Raw genomic sequence first — 10,259 nt, 5'->3', positions numbered from 1 at the left:
TGTCTGCAGAGTAGAGGCTGTGTGTGTGTGTGTCTGCAGAGTAGAGGCTGTGTGTGTGTGTCTGCAGAGTAGAGGCTGTGTGTGTGTGTCTGCAGAGTAGAGGCTGTGTGTGTGTGTCTGCAGAGTAGAGGCTGTGTGTGTGTGTCTGCAGAGTAGAGGCTGTGCGTATGTGTCTGCAGAGTAGAGGCTGTGCGTGTGTGTCTGCAGAGTAGAGGCTGTGTGTGTGTGTCTGCAGAGTAGAGGCTGTGTGTGTGTGTGTCTGCAGAGTAGAGGCTGTGTGTGTGTGTGTGTCTGCAGAGTAGAGGCTGTGTGTGTGTGTGTCTGCAGAGTAGAGGCTGTGTGTGTGTGTGTCTGCAGAGTAGAGGCTGTGTGTGTGTGTGTCTGCAGAGTAGAGGCTGTGTGTGTGTGTCTGCAGAGTAGAGGCTGATTCTCAGAGACACAGTGCTATTAGACATGGCCAGGAGGGCAATTAAAATAACAGAGAAATTAGTTTGAGAGAAAGACTGAAAATGTGTGTGTGTGTGTGTGTGTGTCTGCAGAGTAGAGGCTGTGTGTGTGTGTGTGTGTGTGTGTGTCTGCAGAGTAGAGGCTGTGTGTGTGTGTGTGTGTGTCTGCAGAGTAGAGGCTGTGTGTGTGTGTGTGTGTGTGTGTCAGCGTAAAAGATGAAGTGTGTCTGCATCATCATCTACACCTTTGACATCTCGGTCAGAAAGTGGCTACAACACAACATAACAGTTGTGTAAATAATCATAATAATAAATATTTCCACGTCTGGGACTCCGGGTTCAGGCAGACCGCTTATTATTCTGCTAACGAGGAACGTTCCACCATCATCAGCGGACCATTTTTCATTCTTATTCTAACCGGCGTAAGTTTAATGTTAATAAAAAAGTTCCAATCAACCGTGCTGGAAACTCTGCACGTCCGGTTAACGACACCGTGGCTCTCGAGGAGCGCCGGTCTAACCTCAGATATTTACCGCCAGAATAACGATCAGAAGGTCACAGGAGTCGGTCCCAGCCTGGGTAATTAAAATACTCTACCGTTAGAGAGAGAGACAGAGAGAGAGAGATGGGAGTGAAAGACAGTTAGAGAGGGAGGGTGAATGACACAGTGAGAGTTGGAGAGAGGGAGAGAAAGAGTGAAGAGTGAGAGTGAAAGACAGATAACATTAGACACACATATTGGTTTCTCAAGTCCACCTCGTTTCCACTCTCCAGAAACCCAATATGACAACAACATCATCAACAACATCATCGATATGTTGACTTGTTGTCTCTTTCCTTCATCGACTGCCGGAGCCGTTCAATAATACTGACAGTCCCCGGACTCACACACACCTCAAGCACACACACATCACATCCACATGTACACACACACCTCAACCACACACACACCTCCACATGTACACACACACCTCAACCACACACACGTCCACATGTACACACACCACAACCACACACAACCAAAATGGTGCCCAGGGACACACACCTACACACAGCTGTAACCTTCAACACTAATACATCAACACTTTCTAATATTTTACACATTTTTTCTGCTGTTTACTGAAATATGTTATACTAGTTTTGCCATCATTTGCTAGCTTTTTAATATTGATATTTCAGTCATTTTCGCTGACTGTGGTAAATGTATATTATTTTGTGTACTATGTAGCTGTAACTTGTCATGTCCTGAATGTCAGAATGACCTAATGATATCCTGACCTTGAACGTGATATACTGACCTTGAACGTGATATACTGTGTACTTCATGACCCACATTTAGTCATTTAGCAGACGCTCTTACCCACCAACCTTAAACGTGTGACCTCGAGCCACAGTCACCTGGTCCAACCACTGAGCTGAACCTCAGTCACCTTTTAGTTCAGTCATGCTGCATGTTGTTGGAAGTAGTGTCATGACAGGTGGCTGAACCAGGAAACAGTTAGACAAGGGTGGACCTAAACACCGCCACCTAGTGGAGAGGGGACCTAAACACCGCCACCTAGTGGAGAGGTATAATACTGACATTTCAAAGAGAAGAGAAACAAAAATAGCATGTTCCTTTGTCTCTAAACCTTTTAGTTTCTGCTCTGACAGATTCAAACAATCCAAAACGAGAATAAAACACCAAAAAATCTATTTATTTGTTGGAGCTATTCAGGGTAGCTTTTCAGTTAAACAGGTAGAACCTGTTCAGAAGTCAGCAGTACTTCCTGTTTAGACAGGAAGTCTGCAACACAAACAGTCAACGTTCAACACAACAGTAGTGGATAAAAAAGAAAATCCTTAAAAAAAGAAATGAAGGATAAACTAAACTTAGAGAAGCAATGCCCCCGATCCCCTCCCCTCCAAACACAAATCATGAAGGGTTAAGAACTAATGTTCCTGTTTTCCTACAAACATGTCTGTCTCCCTCTTACCTTTTCATTACCACATCATACTAATGGTATCGACCAACCACACTCCCATTTAATAAAAAAGTCAAAACAAGATGGAGAGAGCAGATGAAAGGGGGGGAGGTTTAGATGATCAGAAGAGGAGAGGACAGGGTTGTTGCGGAGAGAAGCGGATTTTAAAACGTCCGATGGTGCATCAAGTCATCATCAATAACACTACGGTTGGAGATCACAACACACACACACACACACACACACACACACACACACACACACACACACAACTGGTCAGCACAGGTGCACACACACTGGGAGGACAGCAGTGCACCAACAAGCTACTCATTCATTCACACATTCTCTCCTTCTCTCTCTAGTTGTGCTGTTACAGGACCTCCTTCTCCTCCTTCTTCTTCTCCTCACAATCCCTAGTCTCTCTCACTTCCTGCTTCTCCTTCTCTTCCTGGTTGGTGGCGACCTCTTCTGGTTCCACTTCCTGCTTGGTACCAGTAACTTCCTGGTTGGCGCCGGTCTCTTCCTGTTTGGACGTGTCATCCTTGACAACTTCCTGCAGGTTGTACTTCCTGAAGAGCGTGTAGTGGCGCACCACGCTGACACAGCACACACTCTTGATGACCTCCACGATGATGGTCAGCTCTGGGTTGGTTAGGTCAACTTTGTTCTTAGGGTTCATCTTACCGACCAGACCTGAGGACACACACACACACACCTCAGTACATGGTCAGGCTGTGGTCATGCTGGGGTTGTGGTCAGGCTGTGGTCATGCTGTGGTTGTGGTCAGGCTGTGGTCATGCTGTGGTTGTGGTCATGCTGTGGTTGTGGTCATGCTGTGGTTGTGGTCAGGCTGTGGTCATGCTGTGGTTGTGGTCAGGCTGTGGTCATGCTGTGGTTGTGGTCAGGCTGTGGTCATGCTGTGGTTGTGGTCAGGCTGTGGTCATGCTGTGGTTGTGGTCAGGCTGTGGTCATGCAGTGGTTGTGGTCAGGCTGTGGTCATGCTGTGGTTGTGGTCAGGCTGTGGTCATGCTGTGGTTGTGGTCAGGCTGTGGTCATGCTGTGGTTGTGGTCAGGCTGTGGTCATGCTGTGGTTGTGGTCAGGCTGTGGTCATGCTGTGGTTGTGGTCAGGCTGTGGTCATGTGTACCTGCCAGGGCCTTGATGACGTCGTCCCTCTTGTTGTGGCTGCTGTTGCGAGCCTTGAAGGCGATCTGGTAGGAGCTGCAGCTGGGGGCTTTGAACCAAGGCTCCAGGAATGTACCCAGGTACTGGTCCATGTCCTCCTGGTAGGCCCTGCAGGTCCCACTCACCTGGACACACACACACACAGGGTTAAACTACACCTGGGTTCACACCCTAACCTCCAAACACAGCTTGATCTTGATAATGAGGGAGATATAATACATGTATTCTGCACTTTCCCGAGGTCAAACCAGAAAGTAAATCGGAAGCGTCAAACCATGAGACAGGAAGCAGGAAGTCCTACCGGCAGCATGCGCAGGATGACCCGGCTCTTCTTCTTCTTGGAGGTGTGGAGGTCAGACAGGATGTGATGCACCAACTTGTCTGGTTCTGGAGAACACACACACCAAGAGAGAAACAGAGAGGAAAGAGGGAATAAAAAAGAAAGCATTAGAGCAAAAATCCTCATCATGCACAGTGGAACCACCCTCCTTATCCTCTTCCTCACCCAGGTTGGTGGTCCTGATGAAGATGACGTTGTTGGCTCCGCTGTCCAGCGCCCGGAACCTGAGCTGGTGTTTCTGGGAGGAGCAGCGTAGCTGGGACACCTCCTTCTTCAGTGCCGCCTCTGCATCATCTTCCTCCTCACCCTCCTCTGCCTCACTCCCACTCTCCTCTCCTCCCTGCCCCCCCCCCCCCCCCCACACACACACACACACACACACAGACACACACACAGAGAGGAATAGGAACGTGTGTGTATTCATTCGTTTGTTTACAACCACATGGTTACAGCACTTAACTGCAAATCAAGAGGTTACAGGTTCAAATCCCTTCTGTACGTCGCTTTGGATTAAATCATCCACTGAATGACAGTAACACCATCCATTCACCACGGGACACAATTTTGACACGTGTGTGACTGATAGCAACTCGGCAGGATACTGATAGTTGAGACTAGTGTGTGTGTGTGTGAGAGCGAAAGCTAAATATAGTAGAGTGCTGCGTGTTGGTTTTGGTTAAGTTCGGTTTTCTTACATTCTCCGGTCCGTACAGTTTGTCGGCGTACTCGTTGAGTAGATTGAAAGCTTCCGCTGTACACTTTCTCTCGTTCATGTTGCACGTGATGAGAATGCCCTGCATGCCCACCTCGAGCTCCCGGGAACCCTTGTACCGTTTGCTCCGTTGACCCCCGCCGTACCGCTTCTTGTTGCGTTTCTTGGAGTCCTGTGCCTCTGACATATTTGAAGGCAACGTTTAAAACGGGAAACGTGACTGTCAACAAACGTTTGACGAGACTGCAGATAAGCGGCTAGGTAGCTAGCTTCGAAACGTAAACTACACGCTTTAGTTTTATGCAGTTTACAAAAAAACGCAGATTAGAATCTCCTGCCCAAAGATTGCTCTTTTTAAAGTTACAACCAAAGTTAGAGGGCTACTGGTGTGCTACCGCGATCTATTCATTCATGCTGTGCTACCTCTGCGCCAAATGTGTCTGATTCTGCCCCGCTACGGAGTTTGGAGAGGGACAAGCATCACCGGGCCCAAATTGCGAATCGATAAAGCCATTTCCGTATACTGCGTTGTGGAAAGAAATACGTTGAATACTTTATTACAGACACGTGTACATTTGTTACAGCAAATAAATTAATCTGTGAGTCTTCATCATACAAGCAGCTATTTCAAAAGTTTTCCCAATTAAATCATTTTACAAATACTATACAATACCAAACCCTTCAGCTCATACATCATTCATGTATATTGACTCATGAATCATAATTCATAGAATTAAGCTGCAATAGCCGGCCCTTCCTCAGCATGTCTCAGCAGATCTTCCTCAGTGAGGAAGAGGAGGGAGGCTAAAAACGAACAGAGGATTTCCATGCAGTCGCCCTAGACAACGGGGTTGCCCTCGGCGATGGGGCTGTAGCGTTGATGATGGCCGACTCCCACCTGAAGAACCCGCACCCTGCCCTCTTCCTGGTCCCACCGGTCGCCGTGCCGAAGGTCCTGGGGGCGGGGCAGCAGTAGAACACTTGCCCGTGATTGGGGCCGCCGTTGGCAACCGTCTGGCGCTTCGCTCTCCGCCCGCACGCACACAAGGGAGACGTGATCCTAGCCACGCCCCTCGACGACGGGGGGAAGGAGATGTTGAGGGAGGAAAGGAGGGAGGGAGGACGAGAGGAGGAGGAGAGGACGGAGGAGTAGAGCCTGGAGGAAGAGGGAGGAGCAGGGAGGTGAGAGGGAGGACGAGAGGAGGACGAGGGGATGGAGGAGGGATGAGAGGAGGTGGAGGAGGAGAGAGGGGCAGGGAGGTGAGAGGGAGGAAGAGAGGAGGACGAGGGGATGGAGGAGGGATGAGAGGAGGTGGAGGAGGAGAGAGGGGCAGGGAGGTGAGAGGGAGGACGAGAGGAGGACGAGGGGATGGAGGAGGGATGAGAGGAGGTGGAGGAGGAGAGAGGGGCAGGGAGGTGAGAGGGAGGACGAGAGGAGGACGAGGGGATGGAGGAGGGATGAGAGGAGGTGGAGGAGGAGAGAGGGGCAGGGAGGTGAGAGGGAGGACGAGAGGAGGACGAGGGGATGGAGGAGGGATGAGAGGAGGTGGAGGAGGAGAGAGGGGCAGGGAGGTGAGAGGGAGGACAAGAGGAGGACGAGGGGATGGAGGAGGAATGAGAGGAGGTGGAGGAGGAGAGCCTGGAGGAGGGGATGGAGGGAGGACGAGAGGAGGAAGTAGAGAGATGGGGTGGGTCCCTGTAGACAATGAAGGAAGGATGGTCTGGTTTGTGTGTGTTGTTAAGTGTGTGTGTGTTGCTAGATATGTGTCTGGTTGTGCATGTGGCTGTGTGTGTGTTTCTAGGTGTGTGTGAGTGTGTAGCTGTGTTGGTTTCCTCCCCCCCCTCCTCCAACACCACATCGTCATAGGAACCACACCATTCCGATTCCAGGAGTACCGGGACTTCCTCCTCCAAGCCCACCACTGCTTCCGGGTCAGGGGTCAGCTCCAGCCGGGTGTTATGGGAAATGTGGTCCATGGTAGTGGACACCAGAACCAGACTGCTGAAGCTGTTATTGTTGACGGTTCCTATCCTTCCTCCACACAGCGGGCTATTCAGGCAGGTCAGTACCGTCATCAGGGGCGACAGCAGGTTCTGAAGCGGTTCAGAGGTTCTAGTGTTCCGTTGGGGGTTCCGCACTGGGCAGGGAGCGGAGCGGTTCTCAGAGGGTTGGAGATGGCTGGGTTGTGGTTCTAGGCAGGGTGATGAGGAACCTATGTCTGAGGAACCTCGGTCTGAGGAACCTCGGTCTGAGGAACCTTGGTCTGTGTCCTTGTTGTTGTGGATGGTCGTGTTCACTGATGTGTTTGTAAATAAGGGTTTGGTCTTTAGTGGTGCCTGTGAGGGAGTCAAATCAAAATAAACTTTAGACATTTTATTTATTAGAAGAGTCAAGGAACGGTCTGTAGTCACAGTGTAAAGTAACATCTCAGCTAGCAGACACAGTGTAAAGTAACATCTCAGCTAGCAGACACAGTGTAAAGTAACATCTCAGCTACCAGACACAGTGTAAAGTAACCACATCTCAGCTACCAGACACAGTGTAAAGTAACCATATCTCAGCTACCAGACACAGTGTAAAGTAACCATATCTCAGCTATCAGGCACAGTGTAAAGTAACCATATCTCAGCTATCAGGCACAGTTTTTGAAAATAATTATACTCAGTATAATATATATTAAGTTTCAGTAGAACAATTTAACGGATTATTGATCAAGAGTTTATAAAAGGGGGGGGGTCACCTGCAGGGGCTTTTGGGGAGCAGGGCTGGGGGGAGTAGGAGAGGCTACGGGAGAGGAGGGGGGAGGAGGGAGGAGGTCAAGGGTCCACTCACCCTCTCAGGGCCTCTGGTGATCTTCATCACACAACCATCCTTCATCATCCTCCAGGCCAGCCCGGCTGTGTTCCGAGCATCATCCAGACCTGGACACGCACACACACACACATTATACACACACACACATTACACACACACACACACACACACACACATTATACACACACACACATTATACACACACACACACATTATACACACACACACATTATACACACACACACACACACATTATACACACACACACACATTATACACACACACACATTATACACACACAGGATACAGGATACACTCTGGAGGTAGAGTGTGTGTGTAATGTGTACGAGTGTGTGTGTGTACCTGAGTGTTGTCGTCCCGAGAACTGGATGCCCAGGTCTTGCAGCGCTCCATTCAGACCTTTAGGCTTCCTGCTGTAGAAGAGCTGCATCACACACACACACAGGCACACACACACACACACAGGCACACACACAGGCACACACACAGGCACACACACACACACACAGGCACACACACACAGGCACACACAGGCACACACACACAGGCACACAGGTACACACTTTACTCTCCTGCTATAGAACCCCCGTTCTATAGCTGTGTGTATACAGTGTGTGTGTGTATACAGCATGTGTGTGTGTGTACAGCGTGTGTGTGTGTCACCCTGTAGGTGCTCCTCAGGTCTGTCCAGCTGTTTAGGACGTCTGGCTTGTGAAGCTGCTTCCTCCTACACTCATACTGCAGACACACCCCCAGGTCCCAGTCTGGCCAATCACAACACAGGGATTCAGAGACCACAGCCAATCACAACACTGGGAATCAAGACACGACAGCCAATCACAACACAGGGAGACAGGGAAGACCACCGATGAGTGTGCGTCATACCTGACCATGTGACGAAGGAGCAGAGTTTGTTTGAGGGGGCGGGGCTTCCGCTGGGGTGCCTGGAGAAGGCCACACCCCTCTGCAGCTGCTGTGTCTGCAACCAGCGGCTGAAACGAGACAAGCATATCTGCAGGGGCACGCCTGACTCCACCTGGGCCTGCAGGACGGCACACAGAGGCATAACTAAGACACCCTAACCCCCTGACTCCACCTGACCCTGCAGGGAGGGACAGTCTGTGTGTGTGTGTGTGTGTACCTGTGTGTGTGTGTGTGTGTGTACCTGTGTGTGTGTGTACCTGTGTGATGCCTGTGAGCTCGGTGCAGAAGTCAGACAGTACAGGGTGTTCCTGTGGCTGGACGTAAGAGTGGAACTCTGCCTCCACTTCACCCGTGGAGGTGTTCAACAGCACCGCGGGAAACTCAACTAGGGGGGAGAGGAGGAGTGTTCAACAGCACCGCGGGAAACTCAACTAGGGGGGAGAGGAGGAGTGTTCAACAGCACCGCGGGAAACTCAACTAGGGGGGAGAGGAGGAGTGTTCAACAGCACCGCGGGAAACTCAACTAGGGGGGAGAGGAGGAGTGTTCAACAGCACCGCGGGAAACTCAACTAGGGGGGAGAGGAGGAGTGTTCAACAGCACCGCGGGAAACTCAACTAGGGGGGAGAGGAGGAGTGTTCAACAGCACCGCGGGAAACTCAACTAGGGGGGAGAGGAGGAGTGTTCAACAGCACCGCGGGAAACTCAACTAGGGGGGAGAGGAGGAGTGTTCAACAGCACCGCGGGAAACTCAACTAGGGGGGAGAGGAGGAGTGTTCAACAGCACCGCGGGAAACTCAACTAGGGGGGAGAGGAGGAGTGTTCAACAGCACCGCGGGAAACTCAACTAGGGGGGAGAGGAGGAGTGTTCAACAGCACCGCGGGAAACTCAACCCTTGGAGGTGTTCAACAGCACCGCGGGAAACTCAACTAGGGGGGAGAGGAGGAGGGGGGAGGAGGGGGGAGGAATGAAAGACACTCCATCCTAAACTATCAATATGTTGATCAATAATCTGATCAATACTTACTGATCTCCTGTCCATAGTGTTTTTTCTCTCGCCAGCATGTGGACTCAAAATCAATGACGATCAGGTAGGAGTAGATTTGATCTAGATAATTTACAACAAATTAGATTAATGATTTACATCAATGATTTACAATATTAGCCTACATCATCAGCGCTGTGGTAGAAATTGAAGGATGTACTATTGCCGTGAGTAAATTGGATCCAATCTTATATTAATATGCCATTTAAACTTAATATGTCTTGCATTATGTTATCTTCATATTTTAGATATTGATCTTTGTAGGTATGTCCCCTTTGTGTATGTGTGTACCCATGTCCTAAATACTCTTTTGAATTCAATAACTGAGTTAATAATAGAGCTAAACAAGTCGGATATGGTCAAATCAAACTTACTTGATAGTTGCGATTTCTCTCGTCTGTTCGATAACTGGCTGCGTTTCCTCAACAACCCTAATTCTCTTTTAGAAAACAAAAACAAACAAAAAACACCAAGATCATGGTGGTTCGTTTGCAACGGTAGCTAGCTGTATTCATAGAAAAACTTGCCTCAAATCAGCTACAGAACCAACAAACATAAACAAATCGAGTCGACTATGTATTAGCTAACTTACTTGGCTAACTTCTTAGTCGACATTTCTCTTCAATCAACCAGCAACACCAGTTCGTTGAAAATAGTTTTTGAGAACACGAAATTACAAAAATAACAGGCTAAGAAAATCGAATTAAAGGCGACTGTTTCACAAAAACGTTTCTTCGCGGCAGAGTTTGAATCAGTGTCATCCATTGCTCTGCTGTTGACGTCTGGCCTGTGCGAGTTAGGCCAGACTC

At 49.4% G+C, this 10,259-nt stretch overlaps 2 protein-coding genes across 2 annotated transcripts; both read right to left on the bottom strand.

The window, feature by feature from the left end:
• Window positions 1-2,686: 2,686 nt before the first annotated feature.
• Window positions 2,687-5,068, bottom strand: thumpd1 (THUMP domain containing 1). Its single transcript, XM_067259100.1, has 5 exons — window positions 4,630-5,068; window positions 4,100-4,274; window positions 3,896-3,981; window positions 3,557-3,719; window positions 2,687-3,103 (listed from the first exon to the last, which is right to left on the bottom strand). The coding sequence occupies exons 1-5, from the start codon at window positions 4,831-4,833 to the stop codon at window positions 2,781-2,783; spliced, it is 951 nt and encodes a 316-aa protein (XP_067115201.1). The 5' UTR covers window positions 4,834-5,068; the 3' UTR covers window positions 2,687-2,780.
• Window positions 5,069-5,405: 337 nt separating this feature from the next.
• eri2 (ERI1 exoribonuclease family member 2) lies at window positions 5,406-10,065 on the bottom strand. Its single transcript, XM_067258970.1, has 10 exons — window positions 10,043-10,065; window positions 9,825-9,889; window positions 9,433-9,513; window positions 8,664-8,791; window positions 8,368-8,524; window positions 8,146-8,246; window positions 7,825-7,906; window positions 7,476-7,568; window positions 6,543-6,784; window positions 5,406-5,849 (listed from the first exon to the last, which is right to left on the bottom strand). Exons 1-10 carry the CDS (start codon window positions 10,063-10,065, stop codon window positions 5,451-5,453), a joined length of 1,371 nt encoding a protein of 456 aa, XP_067115071.1. The 3' UTR covers window positions 5,406-5,450.
• Window positions 10,066-10,259: the final 194 nt, after the last annotated feature.

This window comes from Osmerus mordax, chromosome 21 (genome assembly GCF_038355195.1).
Source record: "Osmerus mordax isolate fOsmMor3 chromosome 21, fOsmMor3.pri, whole genome shotgun sequence".
In the NCBI taxonomy this organism is placed as follows: domain Eukaryota; kingdom Metazoa; phylum Chordata; class Actinopteri; order Osmeriformes; family Osmeridae; genus Osmerus; species Osmerus mordax.
This window is presented reverse-complemented; position numbering and strand designations above follow the sequence as displayed.